This window comes from Idiotropiscis lumnitzeri, chromosome 1 (assembly GCF_059441095.1).
Source record: "Idiotropiscis lumnitzeri isolate Australia: NSW breed Sydney's pygmy pipehorse chromosome 1, RoL_Ilum_1.0, whole genome shotgun sequence".
NCBI lineage: Eukaryota > Metazoa > Chordata > Actinopteri > Syngnathiformes > Syngnathidae > Idiotropiscis > Idiotropiscis lumnitzeri.
This window is the reverse complement of record NC_142391.1, coordinates 13,138,121-13,165,117: the sequence shown is the minus strand read 5'-3', so window position 1 is coordinate 13,165,117 and position 26,997 is coordinate 13,138,121. Positions and strand designations below refer to the sequence as shown.

Genomic DNA, 26,997 nt, shown 5'->3' with positions numbered 1-26,997 from the left:
AATTATTATGTCCTTGACATGTATTTAGGTAATGATGGATCATGTATGAAGCACAGTTGGTTTCTATGATTGTTAAGAGGTGGCCAGGTCAGGTCAGTGTCCAGCGAAGGCCCAGGTATAAAATGCACTGACACGGCCCTTGAATGTTGTTGGTGGTTATTTTATCTTATCTATCTATCTACATTCAAATACATTTTATACATTTAGTTAATACATGGAGTTTAAAATGTTAAGTCTCAACCCTGACAGGTCAGTTAGACGGCATTGAAAATGTAAATGGGAGAGTGACATTAAATTAAATGAAGCCCTTTCAGCAAGCTATATTTAGAATTTGACAGTTACCATGGCAACATTCAGTACATCTCGGTGAATGGTAGGAATCGAATCCAACAACAGTTCAAATGTGTTCAGTCCTTACAGAAACCGAGTGAATGAACTGACCTTAGAGTGACGTAAAAACATCACACCTGAACTCGTTTTAAATGTCATTATGAGTGCGCCGTGGAATGATCAAATCTTTCGATAAATGACATTTAGATAAATTTTATTTATTTTTTTTTCTCACCCTGCGAGCTCCAGTGTTGCTAGTCAGATCGGAGGCACGTGCCTTCCTCTGATTGGCCAGCTCCTTCAAAGAGTTCACACCATCCGAGAACATCCCAATTAGCAACTGCAGAGGCACCACAATATCCAGCTCTGACAGCACCTAAGACATTTAACAGGACCAGTGAGTGAGAAGACTGCAATATTAAAAAAATAATTCATATTTAATCATAATCATATTTCAAGTTGTGTATCTTGGTCGTTGGTTTGTCTGCTTTTTGCGCAATAATGGCTATGCAAATGTGCTGCAAATCATTTTCATGCAGCAAATCTCTTCATTTTATTTACTGGGACATGACATATAACAGTGGCAAACCACCACTTCTCTCTGTGATCTGAATCTGACCTATTTACTAAATCTAAATGAATGCAATCTCTCCATCACAGTTGTGTCAGAAAACTTGAAAATGATCCATGGTGGCAAGCTCTAAGTGCATATGGGATGGAAGCCAAAATCTCTCCTCTCTCTCAGTCTCATTCTGTGACCCAGATCCATATTCAGCAAGCTCCTGCCCAGACTTGACACTCTACGACAACCTGTTCAATTCACACGCACTGTGGACAGAACCACGGGATGGTCAAGGGGAAAAGTGTGTGAGTCTGCGTGTGGGCGTATGCTTACATGCAACCACAGCAGAGCCTGCTCTTGCACGGACGCTGGATAGCCCGAAAATCTGCAGCTGATGAAGCCAAACATTTCTTCCATGGAGAAGGGAAGGGGGCACAGCTCAATGTCAAACATCTTGCTGCATGAACAAGCCAGGGGAAAATTATGTTAATTATCCAATACTTGCTCACAACCATGAAATGCTCCACCGCTTAAAACTTGAAATTAGAGTTCGGGGTTTCATACAAGAGTGATCATATATTAACATAATTAGGCTATATATGATCATTAAAAAATATATGAATAATTTGGGAAATATATTAATTATTTTTATTACCCCCGCATTAGAAAGAGAATATTTCTACCCTGCCCCACTTTAGCTGAAGGTGTTTGGGAAAACTGGGACAATGCTGTCATTAAACTTCTACTTACTTACTCAAATGCCATATGTACTTGCTACTTGAGTCACATTTACCTTAAGACTTCCCGGAACTCTTTGAGCTGCTGGTCGGGCACCTCTGTCCGGATGGCCTCCAGCCACTCAGGCATAAAACATTCCCACAGTGGTTGGCTGATGACATTGTAAGGAATCAGACACAGGATGCGGTTTAGACCCTCCTTCAGTTGGGTCACTGTGCTACAAGACTTGTCCCAATATCCGCCAACCTGGAGAGAAATATACAAAGCACAACACAATGACTGAGTGGAAACCACCACTTCTGAATCAGCTACTAATTCTAGGGATGCACCGATAGCAATACTCAGTTACGATACAATTTGCCAAAATCCCGAGGTGAGCACGTTATCCTATTTTGCCGGTCCGTCCTCCATCCAATTCGTCATCGTCCCTCTGTCCTTATTCCTAAAAGTAATCGTCATCCGTCCCCATCCGTCCTTGTCCTTTTAAAGCGCTGCTGTCCTTGCTTTTCACAAGTAGGCCCCCTAGTTGTCAAACTCAATGCTGGGGGGCCAAATCTGGCCCACCATCTCATTGCATGTGGCCCGCGAAAACAAATCATGTGCCTCGACTCCAAATGTCTTGCGAGAATCCCAAGATTTAGAGTGAATAAATACCTCCGGTTGAACAAACGTTTGATTTCTGATTTCAAAACGAGTGATCCGTCAATTTGTTTTGTTTATGTGATAATATGAAGGGATCATACATTTGCATTGGTTCAAAGTCATAATGGCCCTGCAAGGGAAAACATAACTATAATGTCAAATATGATTGACACCACCGTCAAGGGAATTATGGACAAAGCAGTACATTGAGTAAAAAGAAGTGGCCAATGATGTAATGCTGTCTCACTTCAGGCTACTTTTATGTGAGATGTGTGGCTCTAAGACTTTAAGAAACACATATAGTAGGATGTTAAAATGCAACTAAGAACAAGTTGTTATTCTGTTCTATTTTATTAAAAATGGGCCAGGTTTTTTCAAACAATAATTTGTTAAAATAGGACACATCTTCATCACAGATTTAAGAAATATTGGCATTATCAAGTGCTATTGAAGGCTATTGTCTAATGAAAATACTTGTGCTCATGCTCACTCATCACACTTGTGCGACCTTACCCTGGCAAACTCGACGGGTTTGGGCAGAAGACACATGACCATGACGTCAAATCGCACATCACACACCGTCTTTAACCACTTTGTGACAAACTGTGGCTTGAGCTTCTCCACAAGGCTTCCCACCTCGTCGTCCATCATGTAGGCGGTAGAGTGAAACCACTGGAAAACCATACTGACCAGCCGGGCCAGACTCTCGGTGGGTGTGTTCTCATTGGGGGTACACAAGCTCACCTGCACATGTACAGTGAGAGAAGTTCAGAGAAGCAGAGCAATAAGGTCATATAGTTGCGATAAGGTAGCCATGTGACGGGCATATCCTTATCTAATGTCCCTGTTATTGACAGACATGGCAACGGGCCTTCGGTACACACCAGGAACCAGATGCCAAACTGACTGAGGAGGCGCTGGTCGTGCTGGTCGTCCTCCTTGTTATCAAACTCAATGTTGTCCAGGGAGTGATGCGAGGATGACAGACCCATCTGCCGACGCCTGTTCAGCTCAAACTCACGTTGTTCTGCGTGGATTTCAGCCTCCTTGAGCAGGCTGGAGAGAAATGGAGGGATAATAAAAGACTCAATTCCTGAATGCATCACACAAACGCACATCAGTCGAGACAGCAGAATACTATCCAAGAAGATCCAATTTAAAATTAACATGATTATTGTGGTAGGAGTTTGCAGTGGTTGTAGAAACGCACAACATCCTACTCAACGGTTTCTCAAATGTTTTCAGTTAAAGCGACGGTTACGATTATCAAGACAGCTTTCAGCATGATGAGGTGCAGATGTGAATCAGGACAAACTACAATCACAATAATTAACATAAAAGGAAGGCTTTAATCAGGAAACAGCAATTTTTGTTTATGCTAATCAGTTATCTATCCAGTTAATAATAATAATAATAATGAGCACATCTTAGAATAATGCATTGTAGTTGTTCTTTTTCTGATAGTGACGAATGATTTTCTTTGTAAAGGCAGATTTGTTACCAAAGCTCTTGTGCTGGGTTGTCATGAGAGTATGCAGGTGCATGTAATATGTTTTCCATAATGTTGAGTAGGACATAGAAGTATCCCAATCCTGCTTCATCTTGATCTAAAAACCCAATTAACAAGATGACAGAGATGTGAAGCCACCTTATAACAGCTTCCACAGTGCAAACTAGCTCCTCTGCCCCGCACTCCCGGGTGTTGATCGGAGGAGGCGAAGTCTGGTACAGATGGGTCTCCGCAGCAGCCCCCACCTCGCTACTGTGGTGGTTGACATGGCAACGCTTGCAATAGCGGACAGGCCGGTTACCATGGCGCCCACAGCAACCGGCCGAGAAGCAGGTGACCACAGCCCTCCTGACGTGAGAGCTACAGTTCTGAGAAGACACGAGGCCAAGTCACAAATTTTTATTTCTTCTTAATGAAGTTACATTCATCTCCTGATAGGCTTCTTCTAACTCTCTAAATCAGTGATGTATTTGCTGAGAAACATTAATCACTCCACATCTGCTGGGATTTAAAAAATATATATATCTTTTTGCGTCCCCAGTGTCTCAGGCTTCTAAAAATAAAAAGCACGGCACGAGGGAACCATCCTAATCTGATCAGCCTCTAAATCTTTTGCCATTAGAGCGATGCAGTGCTGCCTATCAAATTAACATATTTGCCCTCATTCAACCATCCATCTTCTCTTCGTGCTGCACGCCTGATGTTACATATTCCAAGTGCTCAAGGTATTTTTAAAGATTTGGGAATGCTGGTGTGTTCACGATGGCCAATGTGACACGCAATGAGCGGAAGGAAAGATGACTCAATTAATAATGAAAGCTCCGGTGTAAATCCAGGTGGGAGTTGAAAGGGCTTTCTGAGATGAGTGGAGCAAAGCCTGCTGCAAAGGGGGAGAGGATGCGGATTAAATGTTCTGGACAAACTAGTTGGAGGCAGACTGTTTCCATTGGCAACACAGGGTTGCTACGCCTGATTGGAATCCTGCAGATCAGCTCATATTCTATATTCCAGGTGTGTCCGAGGAAGCCATTCGGGAGCAATCACTCAGTTTAAGCTTCAGCAGCGAATACACGCCACCCCTTTCAGTTGATTTGGAAATGAATTTACATGTGTACTGAGTTACATTAATGCACTGTGCGTTGGACGAATATGTCAATCACCACAAGATTATTTTTCTTAAATGACTACTCCTACTACAATAAATAGAAAAAATTTATGTAATATATATATATATATATATTTATTTTATATTTTTAATTTTTTAATTATTTATTTATTTATTTTATTTTATTTTATTTTATTTATTTTTTATTTTTTTTTAATATTTTGAAAATAATTGACACCCCTGAGCTGTGCCAGGAACTGTTAAAAAAGACCCCAGGTAATGTCGACCATAACATAGGGTTCAATATTCGTGTCGTCAAACTGTTCACAGGGATGGGCTACACCAAATATTTTCCCAACACTCATGCAGCTTGACGTAGTTAGGAACGGGTGGTTTGCGTCGTTGTAGGGGTGAACACAGCCGACTTGCATTCCCTTTAAAATCGACACACAAGAAGCGTTAAGTCCTTAACAGGGCAGAAGCAGAAACTGATTTCCTGGAGTCCATCCAGGAGGTCCAAGCGCACAAAGTATGAGAAATTCCAAGCAGACCTCCACGGATGGATGATACAAAGTTGGCCCAGGCGATCATGGATCACCACAGTGAAGTGGGCACTTGGACATCACCTTCCACCCTGATAGTGTGTGTCGGTGTGTTTAGTCTATTCAGCCACCAAATGATCAGGTGCGCTGGGGGCATGTCGTGGAAATGGCCATCGTATGTCAGAACACCCAGCAATTCATCTGCCAAATTCCCAAACTCGCTAAAGAATGCTAGCACCGGCACAGAAGAACAAGATGCATCAGTTTTTACACTCAAACGCAACTGCACTGTCTACAAAAATGAGCACGTAGTGTTGTACATATTGGGACTCAAGATTTTTATTATTTCTGTGCAAATAATTCAAATGTTCCTACCTTCTTTTGACAAATAGCAGATATTTCAGCTGCAAATCAAATGAAGGACATTATTTTGATTTGAATAACCAACAAGAAAAAATACATTCAGTGCATCTTTGAAAGCAGGGGTGTGGAACATACGGATTGTGGGTCACATATGGTCTTCAAGAGCGTTTGATCTGGTCTGCCATGCAATTCTAAAAACAGGTAATACCTCAGAGCAACTATCTTTAAAAGTCCAATTGCTTAGAACCAAAATGCTTGTAATATATAATTTTAAAAAAGTCTGTCATATTTTTTCAGCAATTTGGAATGGTTTCAATTTCATAATATGAAATTCTGAAAAAAATTGCCCCTAATACGCTGCAAGAAAAAAGGCCCCAAGCTCTGCTTTAAAGGATCACTTATTTGAGGTTTTTAAATGGATGACAAACAGCATACTGCACTATACTCTATATTTATATTTTTTCAAAACCAAGGTTAGGAATGCTTACCTTGTGGCAGAAGAACATCAACTAGCCATTCAGCGTGGTCCCTGAAAAGGTTGGAATAATGTAGAAGATATGTTTTATTTACTAGCAACACTCCTCTATTTACTGTATATGAAAATCTGCCTTGGATCGGGAGAGAAATAATGAAAAACGGGAAGGATGTAATGTCAGGAATGTTTCGTTAATGAAGTTGAGGTGAGGATTCAGGAATGGAAACAAGGAAGTGGGCCTAATTGGATTCATCCATTGCTCAGGATGATTTTTATTGATTTGATTTAGCGTCTTCCGTAGTTCAAAATGTGTCATCATTGCAGTGCACTGCTTGCTCGTTTACAAAAGCACAGTCATTGTTGCCAAGTTAGCAACATTTCCAAACCTTCGAGCACCAACTTTTGTTTAAGTGAATAGTTCAATTAAAAAAAACTAATAATAATGCAAGTTATTCAAGTTGGTCAAAAACGCTTGGCCCATTGACCAGGTGCATTTCTTATTCATATTCAATATTTAAACATCCACATGAGCGTTCTCCTCAAATTGAATATGGAAATCAGCTTTCCACTGATTGGTAGTGCCATATCAGCATCGTTGGTGACCATGTTGGGAAAGCACCGAGAGATGCTGACTCGCAACTGCACAGTGAGCAACTTGATGCCCGGAATGGCGGCCTGTCTGAGCTTTTGAGGCTGCACATACGGTATATTGCACTTTATCACAATTAATAAACCATGTTAAGAAAAACAATCGAGGAATAAGTGGGTTGCTACAGAAAGCTGACATAGATGAGAATAAAGTGTGGATATTTTGAGAGGATGCCACACCCTCAGTCAATGACTCACGCGTTATGCACTATACATCGCTTGCATGCATTTTGGCGACAGGGACTAGCTAGATAATAAATGATAGATTTAGTGAAGTATAGTTGTGAAACACAATATACATATTTACTGTATTTGCATGGCTTGGCGGCGGCCCGTGTTATGACTGTGTCATAAGCAAAGTTATTGTCCATAAAATGTGCCCCAACACAAGAAAATTCTGGTTGCGAAAGCCGTGTCGTTGGGCAACTCATTTTATCAGGTTATGTTATTGAACATTTAAAATGTCCTTTTTTTAGGGGCATGTTTATAGTAAACATTTCCAAGAGGAAGCATCTATTTTCACATTTCATGTAAACATACAAAATATATTCCTATTTTTTTATCAAAAATTATACAAGTTGAGGCTAAAAAAAAAAAATTCAGAGATTTTTCTGTATTAGGTGAAATAAAGCAAATCCCAGAAAGAACAATATCCTAGTTATTTGTTTTGGAATTCAAATGATTTAAAAGCAAGCAAAACTGGAAATCAGAGTTTTGTGGGGGAAAAAAAAATCGAGATTTTATCTGAAGGACATATCGGCCAGCCTTATGAGGAAATGTTGCTTACCCGGCAATTCGCTGGCTGCACTCCTCACATATGTAAAGAGGAGGTGGCTTGTCTCCCAGGGCAACAGAAAGAGTGGGATCTATACACATCTGCAAAAGAAAATAAGTTTAGAATCATGGATACTTGTCAACAATATGTTAATAACCACAACTATACACAATGGTATATTTTCTATGGGTGTTCCTCACACATCCCAAGAGTAAAGTATGAGTGCATTATTTTATCCTTCGCAAAGAAATACTGTCACACTCCAACAAGTCTCAACATGCCTCGATGTGAATGGCTTCCTGCATATGGTGCTCCCTGCTCACTTGCAACCTGTACTTGGCTTATAGTGCACTGTGAATTACTGTTCCCAGCACCCCCAATCCTCACAGCTTCCAATTAAGCCTAGCCCCCCAAGAGCTCCCTCCAAGTAATTGAAATCCGTCTCCTGTCCCTGCTCCTGCTCACATTCTATTTGTCCATTTTGAGCATGGCTGCATGGAGGCAGACCAAGCAAATAAAAGAGAGCAACAAACAGCACAGGCTGGTGTGTGTGTGCGTGTGTGTGTGTGTGTGTGTAGTGATGCTGATATCATTACAGCTGCCTGGATGTTCACTGATTTATTTACCGTGGGGGCTCACAAAAGCAAACATGGCGATGTGTGTGCTCGAACAATCTGCAGCATGCCACATGCAGTGCCTGTGAAGTACATGTGTGAATCTTGCAACACAGAACAGTTAGGCGACCCCCACCCCCTCAAAAAATGAATAATACAACTACATTAAAGGCATATCTTGACTTAGGTCACCTTGACAGCGGGTTTATTGATGGCATTGTGGCACTCAATATGTTGACAGTGAATTGGGTTCCAGGCTGTTAGGAATAAATGCAAAATGGAGAGCTTTGGTTAGTTCAAGGACATTTAGTGCCGAGAGATGAAATCTAAAAAAAATATTTGACCTGTGTACTGCAGCCCTCGGTATTCACTGATGGCTCCTGGTGGTTTCAGGTTGGGCCAGTAATGAAACAACATCTGCACTGCTGGAGGCTTGACTTGGGATGGGCCATAAGATATGACGTAAAGAAGGTCCTGCACAAAATCATGCCAAGTACACACTTTATCAGGCACACTGCACTTACAAATGAAATCCGTCAAAAGGTGTTGTGAAAACTCTCATTTAAAAAAGGATTTGAGTGGTACTAAGGTATTTTTTTTTGTTGTTGTAATTGTTCATTATTATTTTGTTATAGAGTATTGTTCCATTCGTAAAGCCACAGTCGTCTCATTAGCTCGCTGGCGAAGGGATATTTAGCTTAATGCAGATGATAGGGAGATACTTAAAATTCGTAACTAAGGTAGGCAAATATCGAAAAAGAAATTCCTTGTAATTCTGACACATTCTGCTGTTTCCTTCAGTTTTTACACATGATGCTAACGTATTGTTAGCTAAGGAAAAGCTGAGGTTCCTTTTACCCTGCAACTGGCACACATGCATGGTTCATTTTACTAAACAAATAAAGATAAAGATAATTATGTCCTTTATCTTTAAATAAACACAAGCGATTCAAATATTCACAGCCATTTAATTATCAACTCTGGAATTTGGATTAGAGTATTTTAATTATTTTGCATATCTATATTCCTTTGTAAATCTACCTTTTACAAAAGTTTCTGTTGATTGTTCATTTTCATTCCCTTTTTTTTTTATTTTTTGAAATGTCCAATTTTTTTTCATAAATGACTGTATCATTATATAATTTATTATTATATTATTATTTAATATGTTATACAGTAAATACATTAATTAACACATTTACTGCCATTGACGGATATAGAAACAAAAAAAGTAAAAAAGTAAAAGTACATTCATTTTACCTGGGCTAGCAGCGGACGAGTTAAAAACAAAATTGATGATAAAGATTCTATAAGAAGCTTTACATTTTCATAAACATTATTCAAATTGCAAAAAAAGTACAAATAAAATAAAGATACCTTCCACACTTCCTGTTTGTGCTTCATTAGGCACTCCAGCAGCTGACAGTGATAAACTAGGAAGAAGCAGAGGTACCAATGTTTTCATAAATTATTTTACATACACTATATGGACAAACGTATTGGAATACAGTTCTTATGTTCAGTCAGTTAATCCACAGGTGACAAACTCAAGGCCAGAAGCCAGATATGGCCCACTACATACTGCAAAGGTAAGTCATGTGTCGATTCTATGTTTTGTTTTTTTTGTTTTTTTCTGAAATACCAAAATTGAAATTGTCTTCACTTTTAATAATGTCAGGATACTGAAGGCATTTTTGTGACAATCCCCTTTTCAAAATAAATTGAAAATAGTCTGTATGTGTGACAATACGACAATATGACTTGAAATTCATAACGGCCTTCAGACGAAACCATAATGATGATGTGGCCCGCATCAAAAATTAATTTGCCACAAACTGAGTTAATCAGTCACATGTGGAGTAGACTGCTTTGTTCCATGTGAATTTTAAAAGCTCTGCTCAGATAAATTTGGCATCGAGGAACATACATCCAAAACTTTGAGATGAACTAGATTGGAATTTGTAATCTAGATGTCCCAATACTTTTGTCCATTATTTAATTACACGAAGACACCGAGGGCAGCAAAGATGGTGCATTACCTGGATTTGTTGTGTACTGCATTGCTATCATTAGCATAGAGGAAGCAGACAGATTTACATAGGCCGGGACTCCCCCCTCCCTCCGGGTGGATCCCACTGCATTTGAGAGAAAGAAGACTGATAATGACTTAATTTTGTGGTATTTACGTTATTTTTATAATTCTGTGCTGGTACCGGTAGGTAGGTCATTCCCGTTTTTAATGCATACCACTGTCAAAAGTCGAGATGGAGTCCATTTCTTGACTCTATTTAAAGGTATAATCAACATTAAGCAACCACATGAGGTAAATTGTTGGACTCCTAAGGTAACTTTATGACACTTTTGTCAATGCCAAAACGTTCACTTTAAAGGTAAAGTATCATCCAAATAATCACCCCGTCACAAGTCATTGTGGAAACTGACATAGTAAGTGGAACAATTAGTTTTTTATAAATGTGATGTGGCTCAATTGTTCCAGCATTTCAATTAATTTCCATTTTATACCCTTTAATACGCGTAGACCTAATGTTTGAAGTAACATTCCAACATTATTTACTGTAGTCCGAGTTCAAAGAAGCTTTAACGATTTTCAATAACACTAAAGTAAAACTCACAAGAGGATAATCAACATCATACATCACTGTTATACACGTGTTTAAAAAATTACATCATGGTGTGTACTCACCAATAACTTTCATGACTAGTGAGGTAGTGGCAAATCGCATGACGATTACTGCTTATGCTTAATACTTCTTATGTTCGGTAGGTGAGTCTCATCGCATTAACATGAATTAAAATTCACTTCCGAGTGTACATTAGATGATTTTATTACTGATGTCAACTTGTATTGGACTGAGCATCCCAGATAAACATGGAGAAATTATATTTCCGGTTGTCAGGTCACCAACCTAATTCGCCTCTTTGCCACAACACGCTGGAGAATTTCATCCTTGACATCGATGATTCGCAAAGTGTGGTGTGTGGCGTACATTTTTCAAGATATTTCCATTTATTCTTTTATATCTGTTTGGTTTCTGACATTTTATTCAGATACAACTTGCACTTAACATTTATGTGCAAAAGAAAATGTAATTTAATCATTATTTAAATCCAGTTTTGTTTGAACGTTTATAGTTTTAATTTTGTTTTATCTATATTTAAGCACAGAGTTATGCAAGGTTTTCCTGACTATGACCTCTTTTTCATGGCAACAAAGGGTGACTATGCTACTGTATTTTCATGTTGGTAATAATGGTGGTACTTGGAGAGTTCAGTATTTTTCAAAGGTGGTGCTTTGTGTAAACAGTTTGAGAAAGACTGCTTTCAAAGGTCGGTGATCTTAAGTATCACAAGAGTTGATCTTGTGTGACCCAAATCTTTTTTTTTTTTTTGAGACACATTTTTTTTTTCTCCCCAGAAATGTGAGTTACAGTATGCTCATATGTGAATATATTTACTTATTTAGTGCATACTTACATATGGCCATGGGGAGGAAAGAGGTGCTGAGGTACTCAATGATGTCTTTGTGGAGAAAGGGGGGAAATGTGGCTAAAGTGGAGATCATGGTATAGGGCAAAGTGCTGAGAATATCATCACTGAGAAATGGCAGAAGGCAAGTTGTTGTGTAAAATATGGACTGGCCCAGATCTGATGAGAAAGAGGAGAGGCAAAACAAAAAAAAAAAGACAAAGAGAGATACACAGACACTCATTCAATGAGCTGTACATACAGTACTCACATACTGTATGCAGCTACAATGCCAAATACCTGAACTACATTTCATCATCATTTATCAGTACAGCAATGAAAAAAAAGAACAACTGGAATGTGGGCTTTCTTGAAAAGCTGCTAAAAGTAAAGTTTGCACTCAGAAAAAGTGGAGCATTCTAGTCAAGGTGATGGGATTTCATGCTTTCTGGCTTTCTTTAACAGGGGTAAAATATTCATGAGAAAAAAGAGCACTGACGGAGGAACAAAAACTGGCAATCATTCCCGGGTCTACTAACAATGTCAAAGTTTGCCTTACGGTATGCATACGTTTTCCCATTTAGCGTAATGTACTTTCACATGAGCATAAACATTTCCGCCCACTGCACATAACAAACATGCAGTCGAATATGATGCACAGAAGAGAAGGCCTATGGCTGGTGTGTCCAATGGCTTATGAACGATTAGGTTGACAGGATCCAGCGTGCTCCCAATCACCCCATGCATCGCTCACGATCCTCAGCAGGACTTCTTTCCATCCCGTTACAAAAGAGGCCAAAAAAGCGGAAGTGGCTTCATGCAGGCCAGACGGCTCAGGGGGGGGATGATGATGACAAACAGTGGTGCACTGGGGCCTTGACTCACCATGCTGACCGTGCTGCAGCAGGGGCACCAGGTCAAGCAGGGTCACGAGGGTCACATAGAGGCCCTGATAGTCCAGAGAGGGGTACTCTGAGAGCTGAGCGTCCCGACTCTGCTGCCCCTGCCCCCCGCGGTCTGACGGGGCATCGCGCAGAACGCTGTAAAGGAGGGAGCGAGTAACTGTAGGGTTGATGGAACTGACTTGTGGTCTTAGAGATGGGGTGAGTGGGAATGGCACAGGAAAAAGACACATGGTCATGGGCACGGCCAATTTGGAAGCTTCCTGGTTCTCCTTCCTGCCTGTGCGGGACAGAATGCTGCTCCGGGGTGGGAGGGGGAGGGGTAGGGGGGGGGGAGGGGAGGGGAAGGGGAACAAGGGAAAAAAAGAGACAACAAAGACACAAAAAAACAGCACATTACATTGAAATGGCACTACAGAGACAGCGTAAATAGAAAAAAACAAACCCAGATAAACCCCACATAGGATGCAGTGTCTCACTATTTGACTGTATTGCCCTGCTCGGTCTGTTCACAGTGACTTCAATTCAATTTGTCTTGATTTGTCAAAGTTGGAAAAAGAAAAAGAAAAAAATATGAGCACATAACTGCGATGATCACTGCATCTCATGCGTATCTGGTGACAAGGAGCAAAAATATAAAAAATGGCATGTTTTCAGTGGCAACCCCATACTTCTCCAAATAAAAGGGACAGAGCAAACGTCTGTCCCTTGCTGGCTGCCTTCATCCAATCAGCGACGGCTACCATGCAAAAAAGGCCAATGTGAGGGAGTGGAATTTGTGCGGAGGAAAAAACAAAACAAAACTGAAATTTCCTTGTCTTTTGTTAGGGCTGTCAAGGATGGGAGTGACACCAAATTGGCTTAGGGAAAATACAGAGGTGACACTTTTGAAACATGCTTCAGCCAGTAATAAACATGTGTGTGAGCTTAGATCAAGTGCTCCTATTTCACAGCACATGTTTATTGCACCAGAGAAATAATGTCCGTATGCATACAATATGATACTGCACCAGTATCATCAGGAGAAATAATGAGATCCAACAGGCATATGGATTCAGGTTTCTAAAATAAATGCCACTAGTCTACGGTAGAGGAGAAACTAGAATGACAAAGGAATAGGTTGTATCAAGGGGGATGACTGGTAACAATTATGTTTGTGAGCTAATGCAGGATGGACAATTGTGTTTGCTGTCCCCTGGGGAAGGTGGTGGACATATTGCATCTTAAGGGAAAAAAAACAAAAGAAAAACTTGTCGGGTTGAGTGTGGAGCATCTAGGGTGGGGGAAGGGGGGAGGGGCCAGAGAGCATTGCTCTTTTACTGCACATTATATGAAGAACTACAGCTGTTCTAATGGCGGAGAATTCAACCCAGATTATGAAAGGCTGATGCATCTTTTTGTATAAAGGCCACTTACTTAGTAACAACATTTGGATGGGAAATCAGAATGGGAGATTAAATTAAATTTTGTACACATTAAATGTTTGAGCTTTAGCAGCAGAACGCAACATTTTATGACTTGTCCCCTCAAAGATAGATGTACTGGTAAGTGACGTACTGTGGATGTACAAAGTGAACACACCCCCTATAAAAAGTACACAATTTTTCTGTTGGAGGCGAAACAACATTACCCAGATAAATCAATTTAAAAACCTTTTCTTCATAAAATAAATGAAATAAACTGAAAAGCATAGGCCTGTATGGTCCAATTGAAAAATTATCAAAAGATGGTTAAAGAAATGCACATAATAATAATAATAATAATAATAATAATAATAATAATAATAATAATAATAATAATAATAATAATAATAATAATAATGAAAAAGGATCTCATCTTATTTTTATATACAGGGCATCTTGATTTATATATTTTGTTGATTTTCTATGGTTTTATTATTTATTAAATTATATTTATCCACACATCCTTGCAAAAGTGCTTAATATGTAAGATTTGGAAGGTATTTATTTTGTCCACTGTCCTTTTCAGGGAAACCTATAATAATAGATCAACGATACCCTTAGGGGTGTTTTTTTTTTTTTTTTTTTTTTTAATTGGAGTCTTGTCTGGCCTTTTGCTGGACCACTCCAAAATTAAATTGAGTAAAAAAATATATATGGTGGACTAATGTGTATATTTCCTAAAAAACTCCTATTTTAACAGGGGCGTGTTGACTGTATCCACTGTACATCTTTGTCACAGAATCAAGTCAATACACAGACTGTACCTCTGACTTTTTCACTGCCCATTTCTCATTTACAGAATACAATATTGAATTGAACCATGAACAATACACAGACACACTCGCACGCATACACTGGACTGATACACGCAGACACAGACATACTGCGTGTGTCTACACACATAAAAAAGTACAAACATATACACATAAAACACATGTAGAAATGCACTGATACAGACACGTGACATTGACTGTCAAACCCTAAACTGTCAATTATAAAAATAACTATGTGATGCAATATTTGAAAGTATAATCCTACTTTTTTTGCTCATAACATGGTCAGATAATACAAAAAAAAATCTGTAAAAAATCTTTGGGGAATATGCAGCCTTTTCCTCTGCCCGTATAATGGAGAGCAGGATCAAGCATGCCGGGAAAAAGGACTGAGTAATTCCTTTTCTCACTTGGATGACATCGTCACTTGAGACAGATTGTCACGCTTTCAGCGTCTATTCTGCTGTATCTGTGCCAAACATGTGGCAGCAGCAGTACAGTGGTGGCTCATACTGGACCAAGCCACAGCAAAGCATGAAGAATCAGTTAAGCGTGAACATCAGTGTTGATCCTGGATAATCCTAAATAAATTTGGAGATTTCTCTGCGGTAACAACACACTTCATATCACTGCATGGGAAGTCTGTGTATTTCCCTTTTATATAATTAATGTGACATTTGTAAGAAACGTGCATTTATGGAAGTAAGAGAGTTACACTCCTAGTAAAATGTGCCAAATCGTCATAGTAGAGCAGCTCGATTATGAAAAAAAACTAAAAAGCATGATTATTTTAGTAATAATTGAAATCACGATTATTCAAATTATTTTTTGGGGTGCAAAAAACGAAAAAAATGTCTTGATGGAAAAAATATTCAGATTAATTAATTTAATTTTAACTTAAAATAATTTTAAGAAATGTTCAAATGTATAAATTTGAGAATGGTTTCCTCGTACATACACTGTCACAAATATAAATAAACAATTACAATATAATGCTCAAATTTTGAACTCAAGTATATGCACTATATTATTAGATATTGTAAAATAAGTACTATTTTAACAATGTTTTATATATATATATATATATATATATATATATATTTTATACTGTACATAATCTTTTTTTACGGTTATGCCAATTTTGTAATTGTTGAGTTTAAACATCGTAATTGTAATTGAATTTCAATTAATTGCACATCCCTACTTCATTCCAAACAGCGTATTCTGCTGCTGAGATTGCTAATGTTTTTAAATTACGGTACCTTCAACTAAGGAAAATCACGACCAGAGTGAGGAGAAGAGTGACACATTAATGGCAGTGAGATGTTCAGGTCGGCATCTCCTAAAATTAACCATGTCAACGTTGAAGGAAATCTCAATGCAAAGAGACAACAAGAGATTCCACAGTGTCATTCCGTTCTCCAAGACGGCGCAACGTTTAATCCCTCATTGAGGTATTGACCAGAGTCAAATGGAATAAATGCAAAGCAGAGTGACATGCCAACAGTCCTGACCTCGAACTAATAGAACATTTTGGGGATCCGCTTGGGTGTGGTGTTAGTACACGTGTGACAAAAGAAACTTGCCTAGCTAGCTGCCAAGCAAAACAAGCTGCAGCAAAGGCAGGGAAGATTTGACACATTTAATAAGTTGTTTTTAAGCAGCATTGTTACAACAGAGAATGAATCATTTTTTTCTTATTTATTATTGTCTTTTTTTGCAGAGTTGATTGTAAAATGGAGCACGGTTCAGTATCGACTCCAGTTTATAATATGTCAAAACTGCACTAGTTCCTCCAAGGAGTCATGTGCAGAATATCTTGTCATTTGACGAGGAATGACAAATGGCAAGATTCTGTGCGTCTAAAACGACTCTCCACTTGGCCGGCGCTGGAGGAGGATGTTTCTTCCTCCGCCTTGCACGGCACCCGTGGGAGCGGGATGACCCCGCAACAGTGGAGCAGCCCACTGTAGACCCCTCAGGGAGGGCCACACCAGGGAAGCGTTCAGCCAGCAGCTGACCACTGAATCAATAAACATCCTGGAGCTCCACCTCGGCTATTTTCACATTTAAAGTACTCTTGCCTTTTGAAAACTGAGGTGGTTCGCTTATTCTATTTTATTATTCTATTTATTGTATTTGTGTAACGGTGTCAAAAAAGTGTCACAAAAACACAACTCTAAAATAAAAAAAATCAAAACTTATCTGACCAAGTCTAAATATCAGACATTTTGAAATGTGTTACCTGTTGGTTCCAGAGCAGTGTACTTACCTGAGCAGGGTTTGAGAAAAGTATTTCAGTGTGTTTGCAATGTCAGTTCCAGAGGGCACGGGATAAATATTGTGTTGCACACGGTTGTGATACTCTTGCAAGTATCGTATCTTAGAAGCAACTATAGACAAAATAAAGAGCAGAGTGACAAGCAGATTAACAATTTGAAACACAAACATATTGAGCAGAACAAAAAAAGTCACTTGATTTAAAATGCATTCTTTTAGAATGTGATAGTGTGTGTCTCTAGCGTGTGTGTGTGTGTGTGCATGTAATACAGATGTTCCAGTTGCAAAATTAAACATGATTCCAATACCCTCTGGTCCTCTTCAAGTGACCTTTGTGAGCTATTTCTATGAGGTTAGAAGGAGCCCGAGGGGGGGGATGGTTACCTAATCCTCCTCGGAGTCAACATGTGCTAAAGGAAGTTAGTTCAAGTCCCAAGGCAAACAAATGTATCCATCCCTACATCCATCCATTTTGTTCTGCTTATTCAGGATCGGGTCGAGGGGGCAGGAGATTTAGCAGGGTAGCACAGACTTCCCTCGTCCCAGCCACTTCATCCGGCTCTTCCGGCGGGATCCAAAGATATTTCCAGGTCATCTATGAGACATAGACTCTCTAGCGTGTTCTGGGTTATCACCGGGGCCTCCTTCCGGTGGCGAGTAGGCATTCTCAGATGCCAGATCCTAAGCCACAGCATCGGGCTCCTCTCAATTCGGAGGAACAGAAGCTGGACTGGAAGTTCCTCCAGGATGACCGAGCTTCTTACCCTCAGTCTCATGGAGAGCCCAGAAACAATTACGGAAAAAATTCCTCTTGACCGATTGCATCCAAGATATTGTTCTTCCGCTCATGATCTACAGATCATGATCATAGGTGAGGGTAGGAACATAGATTGACCAGTAACTTGAAAGCTTTGCTTTTTGCCTCAGCTCATTCTTTAACAAGACGGACCGATATCGAGTTCACTTTACTACCGATCCGCCCGTCGAACTGCCGCTCCATCCTCGTCTCTCCTCGCGAAAAAGATAATCTGTGATTTTATGTGTGAGGCGGCGAATGAGAGTATAGTTGGATGTTATGAACTCAGACCAGCTCATGTAGGAGTCAGTTGTAGCTATAGCAGCTACATGGGAAAAGCTTTTGATTATTTTCTATTATTGTTTCATTTGTTTCATTTTATTTCGTCAACTAAAGAAAACCATTTGGATCAGTAATATTAGTCCATGACTGTAGATAAGTGATCAGCGCAAAATCCTGCTATATAATAAACAATCTGTGATATAATATTAGAAAAACACCCCTGAGAAATCCGCGACACAGTGTGAGCGCAAAAAGTCAACAGCGATGCAGCGAGGGATGACTTAAAGCACTACGCAAAAACGTCAAAGTGGACTACAAGCTTTGTTGTCTTCGTGACTCCCCCCAGCAGCGATTTTGACATTGTTCATCCATCCATCTATAATGTTCATCGGGGACGTACCTGGGAATTTGAGATGGGGAGGCGCTCAAACCAAGGTCGAACACATACTAACCAATGAGCAGTTTGTAATATACCCTACAATGCATATAACAACTGTCTACAGTACAGAAGCCTGACACACTTCTCTACTGGTCTGGTTAGTGCTGGTTCCTGCTTTTCCGTCTCCTCCATTCCCCCAATAAGACCACCACATCTCCTTCCTTCCACTTTCAAGACAAGCACCACCACCGCATTGCCACCTGGTAGTGACCTTCACCACTTCTGTTGCTCTTGCTAGTAGTAGAAACAGTAATCATAGGTACGGATAATGGATGGATGTATTTGATTCCATGTAAGAAAGGCCAGGCATAAATCACTCACTCACGCTTGTTGTACATGCGAGCTATGCTACAAATGATCCTGTAATTGTTTAACAGTAGTCTGTGATTGTTTTGCTAAAAGATGGCTGTGTGTATTGGAAAATATAAAGGAATTAGGGCCTAATTAAAAAAGAATTTAAAAAAGCATGGGACATGTTGATTTGGAATGGACGGGCTATTCGGGAATTGTCACGAAATTCCTACTTGCCACCACATCCCTGTCGCTTATCCTGTTCAAGATCAATAAAGACACTATACATACTGTAACTGTACAGTACTATTTATGATCATCACACCGCTGATGTTATGACTGACATTACAATACACAGGACTATATTTTAGTTCCTTGCTTATTGATAGCATCACTATATTTTCTCTAAGGATGTGAAGTGATTGACTTTTCTTACCAAGCATTCATGAAGATCGATCAGATGTGATATGGACATACTGATCATAGTCATTTACAGAGCATACGTTTGAGAGGTAGCTGCAGGTTGCTATGACATGCTGAAATGTCTTAGAAAATGATTTTGTAGGAATTTTTAGCTTGGCAACAACAGCAGTCAGGCACAATTATTACTTCCATTATTCCACGTTTTAGCCCACTTTACTGCACATACCTCGTATCATGATCAATCTGCTTAACATTTACATTCCCATTTTGAACAATAGAAATAAACTGAAATGGTAGATTCACAACTGACATTACTGACCACTGAGCAGCATCAGCACCACAACTTTTTAACCATGAAAATACAAGTTTGTCACATAATTCACGCCTTGTAAATGACTAATTGCCGGATCAACATGAATGAGGTGTACTCTATAGGCTACTCAGGCTTATGGAAGAATACAGGTTGATTTTCCACCTGTTCACAAGCCAGAAGGGGGAAAAGCCTGCCACCAGCCACCAGCCTGATCCTGGCATATTAATGAGCAATCTTCATGCCACCATATTGCTCGGAGAAAAATCCACCGAATCGACCTTGACAGAACATGTAAAATGTATTTGTCCGCATTTGTGTTGAATTTGTCAATTTAGCTGTCAGTTAAAAAGATGTGCAAACGATCGTTTTAAGATGCAAAGAAATGCGGAGGAGTAGTGAGGAAGGAGGGGACACACGCGCACACGCACGCACGCACACACGTATACACACGTCGAGTCCTCCAGCCTTCCTCTGCAGTGAGAACGTGTTGCAAGCTGCCTTGGCAACCGAGCTCTCATCATCACCAAGGACAGCTCCCCTCGTCCTCCCTCCCAAACAAAAAAAAATGTAAAAAAAAATCTATATATATATATATATATATATATATATATATATATATATATATATATATATATATATATATATATATATATATATATATATACTATATGACATGACAGAAACATATACAATACAACCATATCTACTCACACTGCTCTGCCTTGGTGGACATTGCGGAGACACTTGTGGAGACATAAAAGCCACGCTGTCAATTTAATTTGGATATTTTTTGCACCCTCTTCAGTGTGTGTCCCTTACTGGTGGAAAAGTGAACACTCTCTCTCTCTCTCTCTCTCTCTCTCTCTCTCTCTCTCTCTCTCTCTCTCTCTCTCTCTCTCTCTCTCTCTCTCTCTCTCGCTCTCTCTCTCTCTCTCTCTCTCTCTCGCTCTCTCTCTCTCTCTCTCTCTCTCTCTCTCGCTCTCTCTCTCTCTCTCTCTCTCTCGCTCTCTCTCTCTCTCTCTCTCTCTCAGCTTGATCGTACCACTGCGCGCGATGGATTTGTGCACTATTTCTGTTCTGTCATTCCCTGCGTGCTGCTTTTAGTCATATTAAAATAGCGAAATTTAATTCAGCAAATCGTTATTGTTTGGATAAGAACAATCGGATTTCCTCCGGGCAAGGGAAAAGGGACAGAGGAAGCTTGTTGTGCAGATGCTACTCACAAACACACCTTTCCAAATGGACTCATCCTGCGTTGACAAATTGCCATTCAGGAAATCCAAGATCGCATTTAAAACGATTCAGCAAGGGAAATATTGGAAACTTTTTCTGTTTAAAAATTATTATTCAAAATGTGTGTATGTGTCCTTTGTATGAACATGGGTCATCGAGCAACAGATGGCTGGTAACTTAACACATAAGCACTAAAAGCACGACTTCCAATTGAATATTATTTTGGAATATTATTTCATACGACGTGTTTTAATAGAAAGCTATGTTTACATTTTAACCATTGCTGCCACGGTATTATTAATCAAAGAAATAATGGGGTTGTATGCATATTAAAGTCTTGGTTCAATAAAGTATGAGACATTTGAATTTAGGCGCTGCAGAATGTTGCTTAAAGTGCAACATAAACGGACTTGAGGCTTTTGAGCGAAGCACGGACTGAGTGCCAAGGATTTTTTGGAGTATTTCCATCTCATATCCAGCTGATGAGAAGCAACATCCTGTCAGTACATGTGGGGAGAAAAATATTATATGCAACTGTTATGCAAAAAGATTATACAGAAAATAAATACCCATAATGTAAAATACAACATGTTTATGATTGTGATTATAGTTTTACAGTGGTGTCCAACTGCCCTCCATCATCCAGAATGTTAATCTGAATTGGCATAAATGAGGTAACCAGCACCTTAATGTTTCATCATTATGCTGTGGAATTTTACAGCACTACTGCCAGGATGGCCGAGTGGTCTAAGGCGCCGCGTTCAGGACCCAGTCTCCCCAGGAGGCCTGGGTTCGAATCTCGAATTTCCCCATTGTGGGACTAATAAAGGCAATATTATTATTATATTATTATTACAGACAGCAAACACGTTTAAGACACATATTGTAAGACCAAAAGCTTTCAAGCCAGTCTGTCGTAGTCTTTTGATACATCTTTTAATATTGTAGCCTACTGGTGTATGCTGTATAAATCACAGCATTGAGTCACACACACTTTTGTACTTCTTCCTTTTCAAGGGTTTCAATTCAGGGCTTAGAATTTGAATGTTTGTGTTTAAAAAAAAAAAAAAATCAACAATCAAGGAGTTCAGCCTCTGATCAAACTTTTGTGGAAGATATATGCTCGAAAATGTTAAAAGACGTTAAGACCGATGTGAAGTTGTTTTTGTTCCGTCAATTTTCTTATCAATTCCAGCTTTGGGGGCACTAACTATCATGCCATTGTAAGATCCATACATTATCCGTTCCGCTTATCCTCACGAGGGGCCCGGGCATGCCGGAGCCTATCACAAAGGTCACAGTCACGACTTGGGACAATTTAGAGCAAAAGTGTGTTGTTATTAAAATCATGTCACCTTTTGCAAATATTGAGCCCTTGGTGGAAGTGAAAATAAATAACTGAACATTAGTGAAATCTCTTAAATGAAAGCTTCAAACACATTTTGTTAGTTTTGTTCTGTAATTATTATTTTATTTGTATAAGGGCAAATGCTGTCACTGTCCAAATACTTGTGGGTCTAACTGCACGAAGCTTCACAGTCATCGTGTTGTGCAGATGCTCTCTGCCGGTAATGTGGGATATGGTGCAAGATCCATCCAGCTGGGGCCAGCAGAGTTGCAGCAAACACACATATGGCGAACACAGATTGCTGTAAAGAAGTCAATAAAAAAATCATTTATCACATTTATCACGTGCAGGAAAATACAGTCCATGTCAAGTCAAGTCAAATTTATTTGTACAACCCTTAGATCACATAAAATGTCAAAGGGCTTCACATACCCAAAGTCAACATCCGCTGATCTTAACCCACCCCCTGCCCCTGTGTCTTGCGTTAAACACCTTCCTGAAGGATGACAATTCACGCCTGAAAGTGGCTTAATCAGGCCAGACTCGTGTCACATGTCAATCTCACCAATTTCTCAAGTTAAAACTCCCACATTCACTTTTCAATCTTGATACTTTTGTTCATGCCGCTTCCTTCTTGTATTTTGCAAACATGGACCAAGGATGTGCACGTCCCCGAGGACAGATCAACGCATTTATTGTGGCGTAAACAAGCAGCCGCTCTGTTTCACTTCCATCAGGATCTCTTAGACTTCAACTGACTTATGGATAAGAAATGAATAAAACATCTCCTCTGCTCTGCTCGTGTGCTGGCAAGCACACTTCGCTTGACTTCCTTGCATCACAGACCATAAAGTGCTGTATCACAGAATGACTTTGTCCAGCTGACAACTTTTAATTTGTTTACTACCTTGTTAAAAAAGTAATATCCACTTAAACAACAATAGCGTGAGTCCTACCACTGGCCCGATCTTGTCTTTAGGTGGCTTGTGCTGGATGATACACCTGTGATCCTGCTGGAAGCCTTTTATCACTTTGGAGCCCCTCAGTGAACAAGCCTTAAGAGCGGAGAACATCTTTCTGCTCGGCTCAGGTCACTCTCCTCTACTTGGGACAAAGTGTTGTTCTTGACATTCTTCCCCACTTCCCGTGAGATTACGAAGACACACTTTGATGCAATTCCCAACCCTCATCCTGGGAGGAGCCATTTCCTCAGCATTGTGTAAATAAATACACTGCACAATTTTCTCATCAAGATGAGATGAGGACATCGGATAACATAAGAATAAATAAATAGTAAGGTCAGTAATTGTCATGTTACATTACACTAAAAACTTATACGGAAAAGGAAAAATAAAACATTGATATTGGGATAAAATATTTTCTGCCTTGTTTTAGTGAATGCCTATTTTTGTGAGACCGTTATCATTATGAGAAATGATCTGAATCAATTTTATTGCCCAAGTATGTTAAGGCAAACAAGGAACGTGTCACCAGTAGTTGCTATTGCAGCAAAAAAAAAAAACACAAAATATATATACAGTATTTAGCACATTAACACCAGTGAAATAAGAGTCATTCAGGAATAAAATAAGTAATGCGATGATACCGACTGATAAAAAAGTCATTATCATCAATATGAGCGCATTAAACCATTCATAAATGTAATAAAAACCCCACATGAAAATCATAATGGTGGGATATATTTTAAATATATATCAAAAGATTTTACTGTACACCAGCCCGCTGAACTGATTCATGCTGGTAGAAGGGAGCTACTGCAGTTCCTGAACAAATTTTCACTCTTGATTTATAGTGATTTCAAATATTAAAATGAGTTTTATTTATACAGTTCTGGAATTCTGTCAAGATGAGGCAAAGTTAATTGACCTTGGAGTCAATGTGACGCCTTTGCCTACTGGTACATTGTTGTGTCCTGTGTTGCCCTCAACAGGACATCAGGGGAGCTACAGCCCATGGCAATAAATGACGCGGCTATATGGTACGTCCTCCACTAAAATATTAAGTTACCTTTGTAATACGCAGATTGTAAGAAAAAGTCCTTGGCTGGTGTCAAAAAAGTTACATTTCATACACAAACTACAAACCACAAGTTTTGCCCTTCAATGAGAGCCAGATAATAAACCGTATACAATGAGATCCTGCGGCATTTGCTTCATTCAGTGTGCGAGAAGAGGCGAGCGAGCAGGACAATACATGCTGGCTTCATCGTGACAACGCACCTGCTCACAATACCCTGAGCTTCCACGAGTGCCTGGCAGAGTAAAACATCGCCAGGCTGAAGTAACCTCCTTACGTATGGGCCTGGGTCTGTGACCCCCCCCTCCATTTCCCATGCTAAAGGGATTAAAGAACCCCATTTTGAAGATAGATGGCATCAAGATGGCCTTGATGATGGAGCTCCGGAGGACCACGGAAAAATGCATTAAGGCAAGGTGAGAAGATTTGGAAAATATATTTACACTGCAATGTAGATTACTTAAAAGGATATGCAATGTAGATTACTTAAAAGGATATAACTTGTAATTAGTAGTTTGTTGTTATTCACCTGGCATTTCTGCATGTGTATAATTCAAACATTAAATCTTATACTTGTTTTGGTGACACAATGCATCGTGACCTTTTAGTGTCACTCATTTCAATCAAACCAGAAAGCAAAGTTTTACTTAATTTTAACTTTAAAGTACTGTACATCTCCGCTATAATAGCATGTTCAGTTTAAGACAAGTAAAAGTTATTTGCTTTGTCACGGGACCAGTCGCGAGAGGGCGCTCGTTACTGTATTTTTGCACAACCTGCGAGAGTACAGACTATGGTAATGACGGCGTCCTGGCCAGTCACCAGTCAACGTTAATGGGTCTGTCAAGTGAGCCCAAATGTGGGAAGAAAAGAGATTTCCAAAACAAGAGAACAGTAAAATAACGTAGCCGTAAACTTCCCTTCGCATATTTTATTCTATTATTTGTTGTCATGCATTATCGGGAAAGATTTATGTTCTTTATGAGTGAAAAAATTTTGATCACAGGCCTATCATTTTCGCCAGATTATAAAGATACATACGTATGACTTTAATTTGGAAATCACAACCGGAATCCTTATGTGGTGTTGTGGACGAGCTTGAAAATGGGCAGCACTGGGCCATAACAACCACCCAAGAAGGCGTTGAGCTACTACGAAGGAAATACGGTGCCAAAACTGAAAACAAAACCATCCAACATTAAATATTAGTCGCGGCTATTGTTAGCGCTTCACCCGAAAGTCTTTCTAAGTGGAACCGGAGTGCTCATTGGCGATGAAACGAGGACGCTGACGTCGAGTCGTGCGTAACGAGCGGAGTTGGAAAAAGAAGGTGTTGAGCTGCAGTTTTTTTTCTTTCCCTCTGCCAGGGACAACTTGGGTCGGAGTGCTGCATTTTTTTGTAAGAGGAGAGACGAAGATAAAGATACCAGCACACAACGACTACCACCCACTCCGGTAACATACATATTATTTGTCTCGTTACGGTTACATGGCACCGCGCTTGCCGTATCAAAAGCAGTTTGCGTGAAGAGAAGTCGATAGCTTTACCTTTAGCCTCCTGCTCGACTCGAGAAATGCTACTAACGCGGCTGTGCTTGCTTTTGTAAGCGGTGTTTCTGAACAATTCGCCCGAAATCGAGCTTGCTGCTGACTTGAGACGCTTAGCTTTAAAGCACTTTTAAGAGAGGATTCCTCTAAGAAGACAGAGAACCCCCCCAACCCCCCTTTCATCCTCCTCCCCCTCCTCAACCTCACAGTAGCCCACCATCGACGATAGGCTAACAAAGCCACAGCGAACCATTGGATTCTGTATCACCGACTTACATTCATTATAATGATAAGTTTAACATTATTGTGCCACATTTGTACTTGATGATCAGGCTACGTGTTGCTTTGCGTTGCCTAAACTGTGGGTTGTGTTAATAATGATTTGATAGCTGCAGATAATTTTTTTTTGCTATAGTATAGTGATTTCAGTATTAACGTTTTCCCTTTATGTACCTCTGTTATTCTTCGAACAACGAGATGTCAAACTTAAGGCCAGGGGGCTGGATCTGGCCCTCTGTGCCATTTTAAGCTTGCCTCAATTTTCCTTGACTTCAGCTCAAAACTATGCATGGATGTGATAATATTCAAATGCAGGATCAATTATGTCACATAATATGTTGAGCGTTATGATTCCCAGGTAGAAAATATTCAACAAGGCTTCTAATGTGTAATAGTCTTTTGTTGTAGACACACAGCTATGCCATTTCCATGAAGAAATTGGTTAAGTATATCCACAAAAGTTTTTAATGTGTTCTTTATAAGTTCTTTCGATATGGAACCAGCTTTTTGGCACCCCAGGAATGATTTATTTATTTATTTAAACCAGGTTCCACAGTGACTAAATTTGACTTGGCTGCACATGCGTTTCCGTATATACAACACATAACCGCCAACACTATGAATAAGAATTGCAGATCACTGTGTTGTTTACCTTGGCAGAGATGCAAGTTTTCATTCCGAAGCAGAAATTCAACCTTGTTTTCTGTTCACACAAATGTCTTCTTTTTTGCGTTTTTAAAATTCCCCGCCATTACTGTTAGTATAGCTTTAATTTTTTCTTTTTTTTTTTTTTTACATTC

General features: G+C 39.6%; 2 protein-coding genes and 1 pseudogene across 7 annotated transcripts in view; 1 reads left to right on the top strand and 2 right to left on the bottom strand.

The window, feature by feature from the left end:
* Positions 1 to 20,695, bottom strand: part of unc79 (unc-79 homolog, NALCN channel complex subunit) — a 42,352-nt gene extending 21,657 nt beyond the window's left edge. For 2 of the 5 annotated variants that reach the window (XM_088318113.1, XM_088318120.1), the window contains exons 1-17: positions 20,464 to 20,695; positions 17,201 to 17,321; positions 12,676 to 12,989; positions 11,800 to 11,970; positions 10,344 to 10,439; positions 9,682 to 9,737; positions 8,649 to 8,778; positions 8,497 to 8,561; positions 7,703 to 7,791; positions 6,281 to 6,321; positions 5,805 to 5,833; positions 3,921 to 4,150; positions 3,157 to 3,328; positions 2,786 to 3,016; positions 1,686 to 1,876; positions 1,226 to 1,349; positions 566 to 706 (exon numbers count right to left, since the gene is read on the bottom strand). In XM_088318113.1, coding sequence (XP_088174239.1) covers positions 566 to 706; positions 1,226 to 1,349; positions 1,686 to 1,876; positions 2,786 to 3,016; positions 3,157 to 3,328; positions 3,921 to 4,150; positions 5,805 to 5,833; positions 6,281 to 6,321; positions 7,703 to 7,791; positions 8,497 to 8,561; positions 8,649 to 8,778; positions 9,682 to 9,737; positions 10,344 to 10,439; positions 11,800 to 11,970; positions 12,676 to 12,989; positions 17,201 to 17,321; positions 20,464 to 20,485 — 2,223 coding nt within the window. In that variant the 5' untranslated portion in view covers positions 20,486 to 20,695. Of the gene's footprint in view, positions 1 to 565; positions 707 to 1,225; positions 1,350 to 1,685; positions 1,877 to 2,785; positions 3,017 to 3,156; positions 3,329 to 3,920; positions 4,151 to 5,804; positions 5,834 to 6,280; positions 6,322 to 7,702; positions 7,792 to 8,496; positions 8,562 to 8,648; positions 8,779 to 9,681; positions 9,738 to 10,343; positions 10,440 to 11,799; positions 11,971 to 12,675; positions 12,990 to 17,200; positions 17,322 to 20,202; positions 20,271 to 20,463 lie in introns of those variants that run through there. The other 3 variants (XM_088318105.1, XM_088318129.1, XM_088318134.1) reach the window with 3 other exon arrangements.
* A 1,730-nt stretch (positions 20,696 to 22,425) lies between these two features.
* The window catches only part of LOC148343275 (uncharacterized), an 11,612-nt pseudogene continuing 7,040 nt past the window's right edge, over positions 22,426 to 26,997 (bottom strand).
* The window catches only part of btbd7 (BTB domain containing 7), a 27,228-nt gene continuing 25,705 nt past the window's right edge, over positions 25,475 to 26,997 (top strand). For both annotated transcript variants that reach the window (XM_088318087.1, XM_088318077.1), the window contains exon 1: positions 25,475 to 25,825. The gene's annotated coding sequence lies outside the window, so the exon portion shown is untranslated. The remainder of the gene's footprint in view (positions 25,826 to 26,997) is intronic.